This window comes from Rhinoraja longicauda, chromosome 7, assembly GCF_053455715.1.
Source record: "Rhinoraja longicauda isolate Sanriku21f chromosome 7, sRhiLon1.1, whole genome shotgun sequence".
NCBI classification, from domain to species: Eukaryota; Metazoa; Chordata; class Chondrichthyes; order Rajiformes; family Arhynchobatidae; genus Rhinoraja; species Rhinoraja longicauda.
In genome coordinates, this window is record NC_135959.1 from 62965584 (window position 1) to 62987646 (window position 22063).

At 46.1% G+C, this 22063-nt stretch overlaps 1 protein-coding gene across 3 annotated transcripts in view; it reads right to left on the reverse strand.

Annotated features, from left to right (window-relative positions):
- Nucleotides 1-20695, reverse strand: part of mtmr2 (myotubularin related protein 2) — a 55326-nt gene extending 34631 nt beyond the window's left edge. For all 3 annotated transcript variants that reach the window (XM_078402738.1, XM_078402737.1, XM_078402739.1), the window contains exons 1-2: nucleotides 20374-20695; nucleotides 8360-8459 (exon numbers count right to left, since the gene is read on the reverse strand). In XM_078402738.1, coding sequence (XP_078258864.1) covers nucleotides 8360-8459; nucleotides 20374-20477 — 204 coding nt within the window. In that variant the 5' untranslated portion in view covers nucleotides 20478-20695. The remainder of the gene's footprint in view (nucleotides 1-8359; nucleotides 8460-20373) is intronic.
- Between the last annotated feature and the right edge of the window lie 1368 nt (nucleotides 20696-22063).

The following is a 22063-nucleotide window of genomic DNA, read 5'->3' on the forward strand; positions in this document are numbered from 1 at the left end:
ACACAGAGGGTGGTAAGTGCGTGGAACAGTGGTGGAGGCAGATACAATGTGCGTTTTTTGGATAAGCACATAAATATGCAGGAAATAGAGGGATATGGATAATGTACAAGCAGGGAAGTGTTGGTTTTGCCTTCATGTTAACACAGAAATTGTGCATGAGGGGGCTGTTCCTATGCTGCACTGTTCTACGTTAAATGCATATTTTTTGAAGAACATTAAAATATTTCTTCAAATCTGCTGACAAATTTTAATTTGCCCCCGTGTCCTTTATTTAATTTCAAAAAAACACTTTCAACTGACATGTGCTGTTCTTTAACAAAATGCAAAGGTGTTTCTATTCCATATTCTATCACCATCCCTTGAGTTTTCCTTATTTTGAGATTACTAATCAGGCTTTCAGAAAATACCTTAAATAGATGCATGTCACTTCCCTCCAAAAATTGCACTGAATCCATTTTTATTTATGATCATTTGATTTTCCTAGTCATAGAGCGTGGAAACAGGCCCTTTAGCCCAATTTGCCCAACATACCCCAGCTACACTAGTCCCACCTGTCTGCGTTTGGCCCATATATCCCTCTAAACCTGTCCTATCCATGTACCTGTCTAACTGTTTCTTAAATGTTGCAATAGTCTTCTGGCTGCTCACTACATACACCCACCATCTCCTAGTATATGTATGCAAACTGATATCTCCCATGATTACTGAATTACTTCTGCTAAAACATTAATTTTCTCTCCCATGTTAGTGCGGTTAGGGGTTTTTTAAACCATTCCTACCACTCATTTTAACTCAGTTAATTCATTGGGCTAAACAATGCTCTTTCAGGTTTTTAACTTTAATCTTAATACCTAGCCACAAGTACTAAAATAAAACTGTGACCATTTAAAAACTAATAATGATACCGTAGTCAAGGAAAATGTTATAGCAAGGATGGTCCTTGGCCTGTTGTATATTCACAATGGCTGCTGCAATTCCAGAGTGGCGAGAGGAGAAATTGGCAATCTTCCTTTATGAAATGTCTACACATGACATCTGATAAGAACAGGTTAGGATTCAAAAAGTTTGTTAATACACATTCAAGAACTTGAGTGCTTACTTTGCTTTCACTATATACCCAAAGTCAGAAGCACACATTTTTCATTCCCAGTATGAAGCTCCAGACCTGACAGAACCTCATGAACAAATCCAAAACAAACAGGCCCAGGTGTCACCCTACTAGAGCCAGGGAAGTCAGGTGGTTTGAATTTGACCTTGACATTGGCACTCTAAGTGAGACACAACAGGCAAAATAAGCTTGGCTTAACGAATACAAATAACAAGATCAAGAGACAAGAGTGCTTCATTATCACAAATTCTTGCTTTCTGCAGCTTTACAGTATAATTAGCGCAACTAAATACACAATAGTCAGCATTACAATATTTTAATAATCAGTAATATTGCGTAACCAAACCATAACAGTGCAAATCATGCATGTAGCACAACCAGCGCAGTCCATAGTGGATCACTGGTGCTGAGGTGGAACTGTGGTTAATACCCTGCAGTGTTCAAGAGCCTGATGGTTGCTGGGAAGAAACTGTTCTTGAACCTGGAGATTACTGTTCGCAGGCTTCTGTATCTTCTTCCTGATGGCAGTAGCGCGATGAGAATGTGGCCAGAGTGGTGCGAGTCTTTGATGATATTAGATGCCTTTCAGAGGCAACGCTTTCCGTCAAGCCCTTCAATGGTGGGGAGGTCAGTACACTGATGGACCAGGCAATATCTACCACTTTCTGCAGCCTCCTTCATTCCTGGACGTTCAAATTGCCGAATCAGACTGTGAGACCACCAGACAGTATGCTCTCTACCTGTCAAAGTTCAATGGAGTATTCAGCAACATACCAAATCTCTTCCATTTTAGAAACATAGAAACATAGAAAATAGGTGCAGGAGTAGGCCATTCGGCCCTTCGAGCCTGCACCGCCATTCAATATGATCATGGCTGATCATCCAGCTCAGTAGCCTGTACCTGCCTTCTCTCCATACCCCCTGATCCCTTTAGCAAAAAGGGCCACATCTAACTCCCTCTTAAATATAGCCAATGAACTGGCCTCAACTACCTTCTGTGGCAGAGAATTCCACAGACTCATCACTCTCTGTGTGAAGAAATGTTTTCTCATCTCAGTCCTAAAAGACTTCCCCCTTATCCTTAAGCTGTGACCCCTGGTTCTGGACTCCCCCAACATCGGGAACAATCTTCCCGCATCTAGCCTCTCCAACCCCTTAAGAATTTTATATGTTTCTATAAGATCCCCCCTCAGTCTTCTAAATTCCAGCGAATACCAGCCCAGTCTATCCAGTCTTTCCTCATATGAAAGTCCCGCCATCCCAGAGATTAATCTGGTGAACCTTCTCTGTACTCCCTCTAAGGCAAGAACGTCTTTCCTCAGGTTAGGAGACCAAAACTGCACACAATACTCCAGGTGCGGTCTCACCAAGGCCCTGTACAACTGCAGCAGAACCTCCCTGCTCCTAAACTCAAATCCTCTTGCTATGAATGCCAACATACCATTCGCTTTCTTCACTGCCTGCTGCACCTGCATGCTTGCTTTCAATGACTGGTGCACCATGACATCCAGGTCACGTTGCATCTCCCCTTCTCCCAATCGGTCACCATTCAGGTAATACTCTGCTTTCCTGTTCTTGCCGCCAAAGTGGAAAACCTCACATTTATCCACATTATATTGCATCTGCCATGCATTTGCCCACTCGCCTAATCTATCCAAGTCACTCTGCAGCCTCCTAGCATCCTCCTCGCAGCTAACACTGCCACCCAGCTTCGTGTCATCCGCAAACTTAGAGATTTGGCATTCAATTCCCTCGTCCAAATCATTAATATACACTGTAAATAACTGGGGTCCCAGCACTGAGCCTTGCGGTACCCCACTAGTCACTGCCTGCCATTCCGAAAAGGACCCGTTTATTCCTACTCTTTGCTTCCTGTCCGCCAACCAATTTTCTATCCACCTCAACACTGAACCCTCAATACCGTGTGCTTTAAGTTTGTACACCAATCTCCTATGTGGGACCTTGTCGAAGGCCTTCTGAAAGTCCAGATATAACATATCGACTGGTTCTCCCTTATCCACTCTACTAGTTACATCCTCGAAAAATTCTATAAGATTCGTCAGACATGATTTGCCTTTGGTAAATCCATGCTGACTTTGTCCGATGATTTCACCACTTTCCAAATGTGATGCTAATAACTGACTCTAGCATTTTCCCCACTACCGATGTTAGGCTAACTGGTCTATAATTCCCCGTTTTCTCTCTCCCTCCCTTTTTAAAAAGTGGGGTTACATTAGCTACCCTCCAGTCCTCAGGAACTACTCCAGAATCTAAAGAGTTTTGAAAAATTATCACTAATGCATCCACTATTTCTGAGGCTACTTCCTTAAGCACTCTGGGATGCAGCCTATCTGGCCCTGAGGATTTATCTGCCTTTAATCCATTTAATTTACCTAACACCACTTCCCGACTAACCTGGATTTGCCTCAGTTCCCCCATCTCATTAGACCCCCGGTCCCCCGCTATTTCCGGCAGACGGTTTATGTCCTCCTTAGTGAAGACAGAACCAAAGTATTTGTCCAATTGGTCTGCCATCTCCTTGTTCCCTATGATCAATTCACCTGTTTCCGACTGCAAGGGACCTACATTTGTCTTAACTAATCTTTTTCTCTTGACATATCTATAAAAGCTTTTGCAGTCAGTTTTTATGTTCCTTGCCAGTTTTCCCTTTCCTAATTAAACCCTTTGTCCTCCTCTGCTGGACTCTGAATTTCTCCCAGTCCTTTGGTATGCTACTTTTTCTGGCTAATCTGTATGCTTCATCTTTTGTTTTAATACTATCCTTGATTTCCCTTGTTAGCCACGGATGCACTACCTTTCCTGGTTTGTTTTTTTGCCAAACTGGGATGAACACTTGTTGTAGTTCATCCATGCGACCTTTAAATGCCTTCCATTGCATGTCCACCGTCAACCCTTTCAGCATCAATCGCCAGTCTATCTTGGACAATTCACGCCTCATACCCTCAAAGTTACCTTTCTTTAAGTTCAGAACACTTGTTTCTGTATTGACTTTGTCACTCTCCATCCTAATGAAGAACTCTACCATATTATGATCACTCTTGCCCAAGGGGCCTCGCACAACAAGACTGCTAACTAACCCTTCCTCATTACTCAATACCCAGTCTAGAATGGCCTGTTCTCTCGTTGGTTCCTCGACATGTTGGTTTAGAAAACCATCTCTCAAACATTCCAAGAAATCCTCTTCCTCAGCACCCCTGCCAGTTTGGATCACCCAATCTATATGTAGATTGAAGTCACCCATTATAACTGCTGCACCTTTAGTGCACGCATTTCTAATTTCCTGCTTGATGCCATCCCTAACCTCACTACTGCTGTTAGGTGGCCTGTACACAACTCCCACTAGCGTTTTCTGCCCCTTAGTGTTTCGTAGCTCTACCCATATCGATTCCACTTCCTCCAAGCTAATGTCCTTCCTTTCCACTGCTTTAATCTCCTCTCTAACCAGTAACGCTACCCCACCTCCTTTTCCTTTCTGTCTATCCCGCCTGAATATAGAATATCCCTGGATGTTAAGCTCCCAGCCTTGGTCACCCTGGAGCCATGTCATATCATATCATATCATATCATATATATACAGCCGGAAACAGGCCTTTTCGGCCCACCAAGTCCGTGCCGCCCAGCGATCCCCGTACATTAACACTATCCTACACCCACTAGGGACAATTTTTACATTTACCCAGCCAATTAACCTACATACCTGTACGTCTTTGGAGTGTGGGAGGAAACCGAAGATCTCGGAGAAATCCCACGCAGGTCACGGGGAGAACGTACAAACTCCTTACAGTGCAGCACCCGTAGTCAGGATCGAACCTGAGTCTCCTGCGCTGCATTCGCTGTAAAGCAGCAACTCTACCGCTGCGCTACCGTGTCTCCGTAATCCCAACTATATCATAATCATTAATAACTATCTCCACATTTAATTCATCCACCTTATTACGTATACTCCTTGCATTGAGACACAAAGCCTTCAGGCTTGTTTTTACAACTCTCTTACCCCTTATACAATTATGTTGAAAAGTGGCCCTTTTTGATTTTTGCCCTGGATTTGTCTGCCTGCCACTTTTACTTTTCACCTTGCTACCTGTTGCTTCTACCCTCATTTTACACCCCTCTGTCTCTCTGCTCCTGCTCCCATCCCCCTGCCACATTAGTTTAAATTTTCTCAGGAAGTTGTGGCATTGACCAACTTTCTTTGTGAATGTGGCAATGTGCTGGGCCCAGGATAGATCTTCGGATATACACACCCAGGAACTTGAAGCTGTGGATTCAATCCACTGCCACCTCATCAATGAAGACGGGTTCATGGATCCTTGCCTTTCCCTTCCTGAAGTGAACAATCAGCTCCTTGGTCTTGCTAACATTAAGAGCAAAATTATTGTTGCTCACTCTCTTGTGTGGCCTCTTTCAGGGATTTATTTATCGGCAAGGAGTAATTGGCAATGAAGGAATAGGAAAGGTCAACTGCTGGGGAACACCTTCTAACAAAATGCTTGGAGTATAGTCTTATCATAGCAAACAAATGTATTGCCAGAGATCGGCGCAATACATCATAGTACCACTCTGGTTCAAGCACAAGCATCTACTAGATTGAGAAACTGCAAAGATAGTATGAACTACAGGAAGCCCATAAACTGTGGACACTTAGCAGTTCCTATGGGCTTCCTGTAGTTCACCATAATTGGCAGATGTGAAGGGACTGTTGGTTCTGCAATAAGAACCATCAATGGGAATGACCAGATCAAGGAGCTATTTAATTGCAAATGCAAGGGAATGGGAAGCTCAATTTTTTTCACAACCAAAAAGGAACAACTTTACAGGCAACTGAAAGAGTTTCAGCAACTTGTTAAAAGCCTTGTTACGTACGAGCTCTTCAGTGCTGTAAAAAACATTTCTAAACCCTGACAACTAAGGCTTCGTGCTATTTAAAGCGAGGAATGATCATGACTAATCAGAAAAGCGAGGCAAGTCAACACTTTTTGGAAGGAACATTTAAGACAAACTTTGATTCTATCTCATGGCAATTATTCAGGCCAGACTTGCCAGCAATGTTGACTGACAAGTTGCAAAATTCATATTCCAACTCAAATGTATCATGGAAGTAGGCTGTATCACCACCAAAATCCTAAAACTTTGCAGTGAAGAGTTTCAGTCATATGTACACAGCATCATTGCCAACCTCAGGGAAGAGAATGATATCCAAGAGGACCTCAGGAATGTTGTTTGCAGCACAATGGTGCAGTGGTGGAGCTGCTGCCTCACAGCTCCAGAGACCCCGGTTCAATCTTGACTGCAGGTGCTGACTGTGCGGAGTTAGTCCATGGCCCGTGACCGTGTGCGTTTTCTCCGGCTTTCTCCCACACTCCAAAGATGGGAAGGTTTGTAGGTCCATTGGCTTCTGTAAATTGCCTCCAGTGTATAGGACATAAAACTAGTCTACAGGTGATTGATGGTCAGCGTGGACTGGGTGGGTTGAAGGGCCTACTTCCATACTGTATCTCAAAGCTAAACTGTTTCTGCAAATTCACTGAAAGGATAAGAAAACTGATGTCAATATCCTCTCACCAGGCCAAGATCCCCAATGTTGAAACTGTAGTTACATTCTGAAGAAGGGTCTCGACCTGAAATGTTACCCATTCCTTCCATCCAGAGATGTTGCCTGTCCCGCTGAGTTATCTAGCATTTTGTGTCTATCTTCGGTTACATTCATTCAGCTACATCAAGCAGACCATATCTTTTGCACACTCGACAACTGAAAAAGACACTATCCTACACTCTGTCATACAAGGAGATTACCAATCCAAGAAATAATTCAAAGATTTGCTCAGACTCTCCTTGAAGAAATGGGTTACCTCTGCTGATTCTCTGCACTGTTCCACGTAGAGGAGGAATATTGGGGATGGGATGGTTGTGACAACAGAGGCCACAAACTGGAGGCAGAAGTGGTGGAAGGAACACATCATCTCACCCACTATCCACCTGCATTACCTGCCACCAACCATCCCCGCCAATTCATCAGCCATTTCTGTGGAAGAGTCAAAAGCTTCAAGAGTCATTTCAGAACCCATAACCCACACAACTCAGAGGAAGTACGTCTCCCTCAATCCTAAGCAGCTGCTAAAGAAAGAAGAACAGGTCTGATCATTTTTCGAAGCTCCCAAATAAACATGGCTTACTTCAAAAGGAGAAGAATTATTCAGAGTATGAAAAGACATTTACAAAGTGTGTAATAATTATTGTTGAGACAAATGTTTGGGTCGCTTCATGCAAAAATAAGAGAATTGCTCTGCTACCAATAACTAGTCAATTTTGCTGTATAGTATACATTTTGGTTAGGATCTTCCTTGATAATCAAAATTATTTGATAGAAAAAAAGTTCAAAAATCAAATTCTTGTTAGCACCTGTCCGTCCCACCCAAGAACAGTGCAACCAAAGTTGCAACCAATCTTATAAGCTTCTAAATGCAGCATGTAACATAGATGCACAGATTGAACAAACTTGACCAACAACAGCAATGGCCATTTGGCAAGCAAATAATTTTTTTCCCCCGAATATTTAACTATGAAATGAAAAAGAAACTACCGCATGTTCCATATTGCCACGGTTTTTAAAAAAAATCAAACCCTACACATGATAATTTAAGTCAAAGCTAACCCCAACGCAAAAGAGGTTAAAAAATATATTTTCGCATCCATTTTCTTTTCAGATACTGTACATCAGATCAATATGTGATACCTGTGCCTTGAATCTATTGCCAATGGTTCTAATTAAATGATACAGAACTAATTAATTTAAAACTGCAACGCACATTGTCATATTTACTAATTATTAACAATCAATTTTGGTGAACACTCATAATAAAGAGACAGCAGTCATAACTAAACCATACAGAACGTACAAAGAAGGTTGGCATTTACACACATGATGGTCTAACTCGAGCCCTGTGCAATGCCTGGTTGAGGCAACAATGACATGCTCAGCTGTACCGAACAGTAATAAGAAACGTTCTTTGGCTCTTTATTTAATCCTTCTCAAGGGACACTTATCTACAGGTTTGCTATTAAATACATGCAAATCTAACATTTAATACACAAGCTTGAAATCATTTTTAAAAAATGCTTTGAATGCTGATCCCCTCGTATATTTTCAGTTGCAGAATGAGTTTGCTGGCATTTATGTGAATTTATCAAAAACAAATATAGTGAAATGCACCATGAGGAACAGTTACCTACCCTGAAATCAGAAGAAAAATCTGCAGAAGAAACAGACTCAGAAGACATTACGGTATTGGCCTTGTGGTACATGGACTGCTCAGATACAGACGAGGAGGCACTGTGGAAAGAAAGGACAACATTTGTTGAGACGAGAAGCTACTTTCAGCAGCAATTCATATTCTACAAAAGTGCAAAATAACCTCAAACTGGAACCAACCTCGATTTCATAGAACATAGTAAAGTGCAACACAGGAACAGGCCCTTTGGCCCACAATGATTTACAAAACATTGCAGTATGCTACACAACAATTTCAGCTACGATCAAATTATTCACAACATGTTGAACAGTGGGAGCAGCGTGCTAACAATAGCTACCCACACTTGGTTCATGCAAAATGGATGGCCAAAACCAATGAACAGAAGACTCCACTAGCATCACCTACCCATAAAAATGGCAGAGTTCATCCTGTGCAAACGATGTGCTTGAAGTCCAGTTCCTCCTCTGCTTTCCCCTGGGGACCCTGCCATTCATTCCAGACCAACTTTCAATCACTTCAGTCTCCTCCAATTCTTGCTTGTCTAATCATATCAACATAAGTCTTATTCCCTTCACCTTGTACACTTTGGTAACACTTCTTAACTTCATCCAGCATCCCTGTGGCACTCAGTTCCACATTCCTTAAGATTTCCTGATGACTTTCTTATATTAATGGTTGCTGATGTTACAGTCTTTACTATCAAATCAATTTATAACCTTAAATACTTCTACTAGGACACCCAAGTTTTACCTTTTCATAAGAACTCCAGCAAGTTCATTCATTTCTGACAGCACCAATGTAAAGTTATATTAATCGTGCATCTACATCACTGCTTCTTAAATGCTTCTTCAATGTTACTCCATTTGAACATTAGACAGCTTTGTAACCCCAAAATAAGTGACAAGAAATCTAACTCTAGTTATACTGTGCCCGGAAAGCTACAGCAAGTTTTTCATGGTTCTGATTCACATCCAGTGCAGATGACAAATAAATGCCTTTGCTCTCTTGTTAAGTGTCCTTGCAATCCCCAATTGGGGTATGAATCACTGCTCTGTAATTCTTTTATTCCACGTCCAGAACTACATATAGTACTGTATAGTTTAACCAAAATTAGACTCAAGAATAACCTCTCTACATTTCAGTATTAACTCACCAGAGAGAAACCTTAGTGCTTTTACTTTCTTCTTAAACATGTGTTGCTTAAGCATTGTCTCCATTTTTAATGTGTATATACTCTTAGACTATTGTGCTCCTGTGCCCCATTTAGGATTATTTTTAATTTTTTATGTAATAAGGCGAATTATGGAGTGGGTGGGTGCATAGAGAGGAAAGTGCAGGTGTTCTCAAATTTAAAAAAAAATAAAAATCAACTTTAATGATTTCTAACTGATATTCAAGGATCTTCATACAGACTTTCAGCAATTTGACTATTGCCAAGACCCTCATCTATGGTTTTGGGCCCTCTAGGCTCGAGAGTCCACCAAAATGTTCCATTGGTGGTGGATGCCTTAAATTTTTTGTACTTCCTTCCCGAAATCTCTCATGTATAGTACAGGTCAAAACCTGACCCGTGGGATTCAGACAAGCTTCGTGTAGGGCTAATACACGTTTGGAAGGCTATAACACATTCAACGATTTAGATGCATGGACATAAGAGAGAGGCGATTTGAGAAGATAGTTTGCAATGGAGGAAATAACGTTTAAAATAGTTAAAAGTAGCAATATCTATTTGCAATAGTTGGTGAGTTGATATCCAGATAGGACAAATTTAATACCCCAAGCTAAGTCAGATTTTGTTTTATATGTCATTAATCAGCAGTGCAAGCAGAATCCAAAATAGTTTGCAAAAGAAAACAGATAAAATGTAAGAAGGAAAATATTATCAGTACAGAAAGAGTGGAATGGAATAAAATGGTCAACTTTCTTGGAAATCTGACATATGCTACAAGTCAAATGTCTCTTTTAAACACAAGATTTTTCAGTGCTCCTCTACTACCCAAATAGCAATTCAAAGGCAGAACAATTGGTTCCAGTGTTGCAAAAACAGATTTCTCACAAGACAGCCAGACAGGGTTAATGAATAAAACGATAGAAATATAGCTTTTTAATAAAATGTCCTGATCAACATAACTATTGAAAATGCAAATGCAGTTAACAAGGATTTCTCACAGATAATGAAGCAGCATTCATACCAAATCCAAGGCAAAAGTCAAATTCTGATCTCCCAAGCCTAAAAACAGTCAAGCTGCACTGTGATAGTTATTTCATCAAGCATGTGGATCCCTTAATACAAAGACATAATGGTTGAATTTAAAAATTCCCCAAATATAAAGAGCAAATGGGGAAAAGAAAAACTTGCTTTGAAAAATGTTGATTAGATCATGGCAATCTCCCTTAAAAAAACCCCCATCCTTTGAAAGGAAATGCCATGCAAAATGTCATATTTTAATTTGGGAGTAAACTGCAAAATCTTCAGATTTCAGCAAACAAGGCAAGGGAAAAAAGGGGTATTTGCAGGATCCACATCAGATTCTTGGAAAGTACTCACACGACGACAAACTTTCTCTCAACGGCTTCACAAATAATCACTTAAAAAACATTGACAGCGTGATCCCACAAACAACTGAAAGAGATCTCGTCTTTTGGTAACGCTGTTTGAAGGGTTCCTGTAAATTATGATACCAAAAGAATTGCATCTTCATATCCGACTCAAGTTCACAAAGATTTTTATATTTAGCTTCTGAGAAAAATACATTAGTCGTGACTTGGTGCTCAAAAGCTGAAGGACTGAATCTACACTCCTCCGACATTGAAAGAAGCATTATGAGTATTTCCCCACAACATATAGAATGCTAAAAAGAAATGTTGTCAACACTATACAAAAAACAAAGAAAAGTTGCAATGTTCATTGAGGAAAAGACCTGCAAGAAACGAAACTGGACAATCTAGATTTAACTAGATTGTTGAAATCTCTGCACACACACAGCACTTTCAGCATCACACTTTCAAATTCACAAACAAGACATCTAATCCCATTGATCCTGCATAGAATCATGGGGTTCAATGGTTGGAGTTCCTCCTTCAATATCAGGCAGTATGAATCACATCCACGGTGCTGCTAGGGCATCTGAATCACAATAAGCAGCTCTTCAGCGAGTGGGAAGGGTTGATTAAGTGTGACTTTCTTTGTGATAGAAAGACTCTTTGGAGTTGCCACAGTCGATTTATTTGCTTTGTTCAAGTTCGTTATAGCACCTCTGAAGTCCAAGGCTATATTCTCCTCTTCCCTATGTGGATGTTGAGGGTGTGGATTTGTGACACAAGGTGTTCACTGCCTACTTTTAGGACTTAAGCAAGGACACCATCTTCTCGATGTTTTGCTGTCTGAGGGCCATTTAACTCTCTCGTCTGCCATTGCTGCTAACAAATCGGCACTTAATAGACTACTGAGGACTGGAGTCAAAAACAGTCACATCAAGAACACAGTCACAGTTGCGGTGGTCTTTGGTGCTTCTTCCAGGGCATGTTGACTGCATCTCCACCCTTGATAAGTTCCATTCCATTGTTGGACCTCAGTGGGGTGGGCGTTATGGTGTTTGGGCTATTGATGGCCTTCATTGCATTGAAGAACCTGTACAAGTCGAGGCTGTCAGTGATGTGCTGTGCCTCTCCAACTCTATCCAGTCTAAGATAGACACAAAATGCTGGAGCAACTCAGCGGGTCAGGCAGCATCCCTGGAGAGAAGGAATGGGTGACCTTTCGGGTCCAGAGATACTGCCTGTTCCGCTGAGTTACTCCAGCATTTTGTGTCTATCTTCGATTTAAATCAACATCTGCAGTTCTTTCCCACACATTCTATCCACTGTCTTCTGCAAGAGGTGGCGCAGTGGCGTGGCAGTAAAGTTGCTGTCTTATAGCACCAGGAGGATCAACAGTTCCGCGAGCAACAGGAACGAGTGAGTGAACCCTTCAAAACGTATCATCAAACAAAAGCAATGGCTAATTTGAGGATTGGCCAATTGCATATCTGACAGAAGTAAATGTTTCATATTAACTCAAAGCAGGAGCATGCTATCTGGCCCTTCAAGCAATTCCATCGTTCAAATGAGTGGGGCAGTTTTAGAATTGTGATTTTATTAGTTAATCCTAATGCATGCATTTAATCGTTTTGTATGTTTGTTGATAAAATGGCAAGATAGAGAACTGTATATTTCACATCAATTAGCGTCCTAAATTCCTTCAGTTATTGAATGTTGGTGGGGTATTGTTCTTTATCTGCGTGGATCTCACTGAAACTTAAAATTCATACAAGGCTTGACAGGATTGATGTGGAGAGCATGTATCCCCTATCCAGTGAGTGCAGAACCAGGAGTCACAGTACATGGGGTGTACCAGCTAGCACTGAGACGGGAGAAATGTCTCCACTCTGAACGGTGGTGAATTGTTGGAATTCTCTGTCCCTGGTGATGTGGAGATTTAGTCACGGAGTTCATTCACAATATGTCAAAAGATTGTTGGATATTGCAGGCAATCGAGAGAAGTGGGGAAGGTGCAAAAAACTGAATGAGAGGCAGAAGATCAACCATGATCATGACGATTGGCAGAGCAAGATCTCCAGGGTCTGATGGCTTGCTCTGGCCTCTAATTCCACATATATAACATTTATGTGCATCGTTTAAGAACACGTAAAGCTTTTCTACACAATTGATACATGCTATTTTAACCACATTTATGGCCTGTCAGCAGTAAATTTTGTTTACTTTGTTGTTTACTAATAGTCACAATTTCTCAGCATGCTTACATACTCAGCATACTTTGTGGAATTCTCTGCCTCAGAAGGCAGCGGAGGCCAATTCTCTGAATGCATTCAAGAGAGAGCTAGATAGAGCTCTTAAGGATAGCGGAGTCAGGGGGTATGGGGAGAAGGCAGGAACGGGGTACTGATTGAGAATGATCAGCCATGATCACATTGAATGGCGGTGCTGGCTCGAAGGGCCGAATGGCCTACTCCTGCACCTATTGTCTATTGTCTAAAACAGGAATATTGTTTCGTTTAGTCAGTCTAGTTTACAGATGCCGTGCAGAAACAGGCCCTTCGGCTCACCGAGTCCACAGAGACCAGCGATCACCCTTACATTAGTTCTATCCTACACACTAGGGATAATTTGCAGAAGTCAATTAACCTACAAATGTGCACGTCTTTGGGATGTGGGGGGAAATTGGAGCACCCGGAGAAAACCCATGCAATCACAGTGAGACCATACAAACTCCATACAGACAGCTCCTGTAGTCACGATCAAATCTGGGTCTCTGGCACTGTAAGGCAGCAACTCTACCGCTGCGTCATGTGCCACCCTTAAAGGAGTCATGCAGGTTTAAGGGAGCAATGCAACTAACTACCTCAGATTTCTGCTGTTATACAAGTTTCAAACTACTTTTCACCATCCAATCCTTGAAATAAGGTTGTTAAACAGAGACGAAATTCAACAAGGGGATAAAACCTAGGTCAGAACAGAATTGAAGCAGGAATAGTTTATTTGTGGTACATTTCAAAAGAGCACGGTGACATGCCTCAATGACTACGGACCGGTGGCACTGTCAGCCGTGGTGAAGTGACTTTGAGAGGTTTGTTATGACACATATCAACACCTGCCTTTGTCAGGATCTAGACATACCACAATTCACCCACCGCCACTACAGATCAACAGGCAATGTCAACTTGCAGGCTTTCCACTCTGTACAGGACTACTTGGACAATAAGAACACATACGTCAAACTATTGTTCATCGACTACAGAGTGGCGTTCAACACCATCATCCTCCCTAAACTAATCAAATTCAGAACTGGGTCACTGCTTGTCCCTCGACTTCCTTGCCGGAAGACCACGGTCAGAACAGACTAACAACAACACTTCCTCCTCGTCAACACAGGAGCACCTCAAAGCGGCATGTTTGGTCCCCTGCTCTGCTCTCTCTACACACAGAACTGTGGAGCCAGGCACAGCTCCAATGCCACCTTTACAAGATTATGCCACCATTATTGGACTCTTAATGGCTAATGACGAATCAGAGAATATGACGGAGATTGAAAATCTGATTGTTGTTCTGGCTCTTTAAAATCTTGTACTGGACATTAGCAAGACCAAGGAGCTGACTGTCGACTTCAGGAAGAGCAAGCCAAGGATCCACGAATCTGTCTTTATAGACGAGATGGCAGTAGAGAGTCAACACCTTCAAGTTCCTCGGCATGCACATCTCTGAAGATCTGCCCTGGGCGCAGCACACTGCAATCACAATTGATAAGAAACCTTATCAATGCCTCTACCTCTTCAGCAGATTGAGATGATTCAGCATGTGGCCGAATAATCTATCAAACCTTTACAGTATACAGTAGATTGCATACTGACTGGCTGCATCACAATCTAGTTTGGTAACTGGAACACCTTGGGAACGAAGGAGATTACAGAGTGAGGTACACATTGGCCAGTCCATCATTGGTACTAACCTCCCACCATCAAAGGGATCGACACCAGCTGCTGCCTCAAAAACGTGGTGATATCAAAGACTCACCTAGCCAAAGCTCTCATATTGCTTCCACCATCAGGAAGGGTCAGCAGCCTGTAAACAGTGATCTCCAAATCTGCTGGAGCTCTGGGTGGTAACCATTTTAACTTCCTTTGCCATTCTGAACTCTTACCTTTTATCCTCTCTTTCCCCTCCCATCCATATCCCTCCCTCTGATTTTACAGTTCACCCCTCCTCTCCTCTCCTTATCCAACACTCCTTTACCTCCTTTTCACCCCTAGCCTTTGTCACTATCTTTACCCATCTGACAATCACCCCCTTCAACTGTATTGTTATCATTTCCCAGGCTTTGCCCTACCCACCCCCACCTCCCTGAAGTAAAGATAATCTCATCTATGAACACTTACCATGAATTATCTTTTTTTAAATACCAAATATCACTGTTCTATTGAAACAGTAAACTCCAAGTCTAGCTAATTATTGCTTTTAGAGGCCATTGAAATGTTTCCAACATGGACCAAGCAATGAACAAGTACTTGGATATCACCAAAACTGTCTATTACCAACATAAAGCCTGACACATTCTTTCAAAAGGACACTCAAAACTTTAGACAATTCTAAGTACTGGAAGTTACTGTGCATTGGCTAACGCAACAACGAAGGAGTGATTTGCTGGCTGTTACATCAGCTTATGATAAGAATTACACTGATATAGCTTCAGCTCCTTGCGTATATATCAATGTTTAATATTCCCTATGCATTGGACTACCTTAACACATTCAAACATAACTATTTACTCTATGTGAAATATCAAGCTAGCCGTGCAACCATCAAACATACTCAATGCTCAAATAAAATGTAGAATTTGTTAAGACAAATATTCCAACATTACAATTTTAAGGTGCAATACGTCAGGTATAAAAAAATAATAACATGTGCTCTTGTAAAAATAATTGATAATCTTTAGTGTTAACCAACATATCTAATTGCAACAATATTGTTAAATGTACCACCAACTGACCTGTAAAAACCAGACCTGTACATGCCATGCCGTTTTAGTCATATTAGTCATAGTTATACAGCACAGAAACAGGCCCTTCGGCCCAGCTTGCCCATGCCGACCCAGGTGTCTTATCTACACGAGGCCACCTGCCCGGGTTTGGCTTTTATACCTCTAAACATTTCTGCACTATGTTTTATATCTCCTTTCCCCACTTCCTCCCTCCCTATTTCTCTCCTACTGTTATCTCACTATCTCCTTCCTAGTTTCTCATCATTCCCCATCATCTTCCTAATGCTCCCTCTGCCATGCATTCCCGCCCTCCCACACACCACAGACGGTAGTCAAGACCTGCATTCTTGACTACTGATCCTGGAATTCAAATCCCATCAAGTCAGCTGGGAAACATATTTAAATCAATATGGATTCTAAAACAAATGCTTGCATCATAAAATAATGACTTTAAAATTAGATCATAAAACCATCCGAATTATTGTTGTACTCTATGACTCTACTTGTGGAAGAAAATCCAACTACCTTACCCTGTCTGACCAAATGGGACGTAAAGCACAAAGTCATTGATTCTTAATTACCTGGGGAGGGGCATTTAGGGGTGGATGGTGAAGTGTCCATTGATATCTGCATTCTATGAACAAACATGTGACAGGCTTGGATAGAGTAGATGTGGAGAGGATGGGAGAGTCTAGGACCAGAGGTCATAGCCTCAGAATTAAAGGATGTTTCTTTGGGAAGGAGATGAGGATGAATTTCTTTAGTCAAAGAGTGGTGAATCTGTGGTATTCTTTGCCACAGAAGGCTGTGGAGGCCAAGTCAATGGATAATTTTAATGCAGAGATAGATAGATTCTTCATTAGTACGGGTGTCAGGGGTTATGGGGAAAAGGTAGGAGAATGGGGTTAGGAAGGAAAGATAGATCAGCCATGATTGAATGGCGGAGCAGACTTCATGGGCCGAATGGCCTAATTCTGCTCCTATCACTTATATGACCTTAAAAATACCCATCTCCCACACTTGAAAATTGCTCTTGATAAAAGTCGCTATTTCTCCACGATGCAATCAAATCAAAAGATGGAACTGTGGAATTAACATGGGGAAACTACAGAGGCTGGAGATACACAAAGGAAAATGTTTGTACTTCATGAAGTTCAAACATCTCAATCCCAAAATGTTCTTCAGAACCAAGTCCAAAGTTCAGAACCTGCACAACTAACTGCAGGTGCATCAAAGGCATTCACTCAGTCAGAAGTTAGTCTATTTACTGACAATTGCATGCTGAACTTCATAACATTTCAGAAAATGAGTCAGGTCATCACTACAGTATTTCCTAGAAGTCCTTGACAAACACCCAGGCCGGGATAATAAGGGCAAATGCCATTTGAACCACAAGAATGTTAAAAACAATGTTAAAGAGAATGTTAAAGAATGTTAAAGACAATGCAAAATTTCAGCTTAAGCATCTAACAGTCTACCTACAGACATTCAAAACAATTGCATCATGAGGTAACCTTTTGAGTTACCAGTGCACACAGGATCAGGCCAGAGAATGGGTACCTCCTGGCTGCCCAAGGTCTACCCACCATTTACAAGCCAAGAACAGTACACAGCATTATACGCTTCTTTGGGTAAGTGTAGCTCAGCACGTTTATCATTGACAATTCTCAACGCTCCCACGCTCATTTACACAAGGTGCTGAATTCACTCTGCCAGAGTACTCCGGCAACGACTTCCAACTACCAAGAAGGGCAGATACACGCGAACACCACTCGCATCTCCCGCCATGGCTTGGAAACGGATGTGGCTGGATCCAAATCGTGGTATCCCTCTATCCCTTCCCGCCAACACAGCGGCAATACGGCCAGTGGCAGTGAGCGGAGGGGAGCGGGTCAAGAGGAGGGGGAGAAACTAGCAACTGCAGATGCTGGGTTACAAAAGGACACAAGGTACTGGAGTAACCCAGTGGGGCAGGCAGTACCTCTGGAGCACATGGGTAGGTGCTCAGTCTCACCGCACCCCTCTGTGATTCCAGCTGCTCTCTTGCTCCACCAACATGTTCTGACCATCTGAAGAACGGTCCCCACCCGAAATGTCACCTCTCAACGTTCTCCAGAGATGCTGCCCGACATGCTGAGTTATTGCAGCACTTTGTGTCTTCACCAGCGAGGAGAGCTCCATCCCATCCCTATCCCCATCCCCATCTCCAACCCCATCTCCATCCCCATCCCCATCTCCATCCCTATCCCCATCCCCATCCCTATCCCCATCTCCATCCCCATCTCCATCCCCATCCCCATCTCCATCCCATCCCTATCCCCATCTCCATCCCCATCCCCATCTCCATCCCCATCTCCATCCCCATCCCTATCCCCATCCCCATCCCCATCCCCATCCCTATCCCCATCTCCAACCCCATCTCCAACCCCATCTCCATCCCCATCCCCATCTCCATCCCCATCCCCATCTCCAACCCCATCTCCATCCCCATCTCCATCCCCATCTCCATCTCCATCCTCAACCCCATCTCCATCCTCCATCCCCATCTCCATCCCCATCCCCATCCCCATCTCCATCTCCATCCTCAACCCCATCCCCATCCTCCATCCCCATCTCCATCCCCATCCCTATCCCCATCCCCATCCCCATCTCCATCTCCATCCTCAACCCCATCCCCATCTCCATCCTCCATCCCCATCTCCATCCCCATCCCCATCTCCATCCTCAACCCCATCCCCATCTCCATCCTCCATCCCCATCTCCATCTCCATCCCTATCCCCATCTCCAACCCCATCTCCATCCCCAACCCCATCCCCATCTCCATCTCCATCCTCAACCCCATCCCCATCCCCATCTCCATCCTCAACCCCATCCCCATCTCCATCCTCCATCCCCATCTCCATCTCCATCCCTATCCCCATCCCCATCCCCATCTCCATCCCCAACCCCATCTCCATCTCCATCCTCAACCCCATCCCTATCCCCATCTCCAACCCCATCTCCATCCCCATCCCCATCTCCATCCCCATCCCCATCCCCATCTCCATCCTCAACCCCATCTCCATCCCCATCCCCATCTCCATCCCTATCCCCATCCCCATCTCCATCCCCAACCCCATCTCCATCTCCATCCTCAACCCCATCCCTATCCCCATCTCCAACCCCATCTCCATCCCCATCCCCATCTCCATCCCCATCCCCATCCCCATCTCCATCCCCAACCCCATCTCCATCTCCATCCTCAACCCCATCCCTATCCCCATCTCCAACCCCATCTCCATCCTCCATCCCCATCTCCATCTCCATCCCTATCCCCATCCCCATCCCCATCTCCATCCCCAACCCCATCTCCATCTCCATCCTCAACCCCATCCCTATCCCCATCTCCAACCCCATCCCCATCTCCAACCCCATCTCCATCCCCATCCCCATCCCCATCCCCATCTCCAACCCCATCTCCAACCCCATCCCCATCCCCATCCCCATCCCCATCCCCATCCCCATCTCCAACCCCATCCCCATCCCCATCCCCATCCCCAACCCCATCCCCATCTCCATCTCCATCCTCAACCCCATCCCCATCCCCATCCCCATCTCCAACCCCATCCTCAACCCCATCCCATGTTCATGCCCAGGCAGGGCACAGGGATGGTCAGGTAATGCAGACCTTCCCGGGACACCAATATCCCGAGCGAGGGTTGTTGATAATTCCCCGCTGACTGTCCGTCTCCCCCCCCCCACCGACCTCCCCCGGCCCGGCCCCCCCACCGGCCCCACCACCCCGGCCCCCCCGGCCCGGCCCCACCACCCCGGCCCCCCCACCAGCCCCACCACCCCGGCCCCCCCGGCCCGGCCCCACTACCGGGGTCCCCGACCTCCCCTCCCCCGGCCCGGCCCCACCACCCCGGCCCCCCCACCAGCCCCACCACCCCGGCCCCCCCGGCCCGGCCCCACTACCGGGGTCCCCGACCTCCCCTCCCCCGGCCCGGCCCCACCACCCCGGCCCCCCCACCAGCCCCACCACCCCGGCCCCCCCGGCCCGGCCCCACTACCGGGGTCCCCGACCTCCCCTCCCCCGGCCCGGCCCCACCACCCCGGCCCCCCCACCAGCCCCACCACCCCGGCCCCCCCGGCCCGGCCCCACTACCGGGGTCCCCGACCTCCCCTCCCCCGGCCCGGCCCCCCCACCGGCCCCACCACCCCGGCCCGGCCCCCCCGGCCCGGCCCCCCCACCAGCCCCACCACCCCGGCCCCCCCGGCCCGGCCCCACCACCGGGGTCCCCGACCTCCCCTCCCCCGGCCCGGCCCCCCCGGCCCGGCCCCACCACCGGGGTCCCCGACCTCCCCTCCCCCCCCCCGGCCCCACCACCGGGGTCCCCGACCTCCCCTCCCCCCCCCGGCCCGGCCCGGCCCCACCACCGGGGTCCCCGACCTCCCCTCCCCCGGCCGCTCCCACCTGCTGCCGGTGCCGGTGCCGGAGCCGGTGCTGGGCGGCCTGGAGCCGCTCGGGGGCAGCGACTGACTGGATGCGATGATGTCGTAACTGACGCTCTTCTCCATCTCGGCGCAGTCCGCCCGCGGGGCGAGTCCCTGTCCCGGTGCTGATGTTGGTGCCGCCGTCGCCGCTCCTCCCTCACTCCCAGTCCCAGTCCCAGTCCCAGTCAGGCCGCAGCGCCGCGTCCGCAGAAGCCGAGGGGGGGAGCGAGCGGCCCGCCCACCAACCGCCGCCGCTGCGGGCGGGGGAACAGCGTCAGCGCCGGGACCTCCCGGGGATGAAACGGCCAGAGCCGGGAACCGCCAGCGGAGGGCGCTGTGGAGTCAGCGCCGGGAACCACCAGTGGAGGGCGCTGTGGAGTCAGCGCCGGGAACCGCCAGCTGAGGGCGCTGTGGAGTCAGCGCCGGGAACCGCCAGCTGAGGGCGCTGTGGAGTCAGCGCCAGAAACCGCCAGCGGAGGGCGCTGTGGAGTCAGCGCCGGGAACCGCCAGCTGAGGGCGCTGTGGGGTCGATATCGGGAACCGCCAGCTGAGGGCGCTGTGGAGTCAGCGCCAGGAACCGCCAGCTGAGGGCGCTGTGGAGTCAGGGCCGGGAACCACCAGTGGAGGGCGCTGTGGAGTCAGCGCCGGGAACCGCCAGTGGAGGGAGCTGTGGAGTCGATGTCGGGAACTACCAGCAGAGGGCGCTGTTGTTGGCTTGGGCCCAACAGCTATCAATGTGGGACCAATATGTTCAGAAACAAAGGCAGGAAGTTTAGTGGAGTCAGTGTTAGTAACATGGGGAGTCAATGGGGAGTGATTTGCCTCTGTCCCTCTCTTTCCCCTCCACTTCCCAGTTCTCCCACTGTCTTCCTGTCTCCTACTACATCCTATCTTTGTCCCGCCCCCTCCCCTGACATCAGTCTGAAGAAGGGTCTTGACCCCAAACGTCACCCATTCCTTCTCTCCTGAGATGCTGCCTGTTACTCCAGCATTTTGTGTCTACCTTAAGGGGTGTAACAGTTATTGCTGGCATTTTTAATATTCTTCTACCTGAAAATGTTCATTCTTCTCTTTCCACAGATGCTGAATATTTCTAGGATTTTTTGTTCCCAGTTCGGATTTAGAGCACCTGCCGTTTCTTTGGATTCTCAAATACTTTGGTCCTGGCAGCGGTCATGTGGTGATAGACCCATACAGAAACAGGTCCTTTGGTCTAACCTGTCCTTGCTGGCCAAGATGGCTGTCAACATGAATCCCGTTTTCCTGCATGTGGACTTCTATAAATGAATCTGTGCAAATACTATTTAAACGCTGTGATTGTCTCCTTGTGGGAGGGAGGGGGAGGAGGGAGGATAAGAGGGGTTGAGGAGGATGGAGTGGGGGGTGGGGAAGGGGGGAGGGGCAGGGGAGGGGAGGGCGGGAGGGGAGGAGGGGGAGCGGGTGGAGGGAAGGGGAGGAGGGAGGGAGGGGGAAGGGAGCGGGGAGGAGGGATGGGGAGGAGGGAGGGGGAGGGGAGGGGAGGGGGGAGGAGAGGGTGCTGCACCAATGCGGGAGAGGTTTGGGCCCAACGGGTCCACTTGGTCTAGTAATTTTATAAAACTTATAAAGGTCATCCCTCAGCCTCCTACACTCGAGTGAGATGAATCCCAGCCTATCCAGTCTCTCCTTGG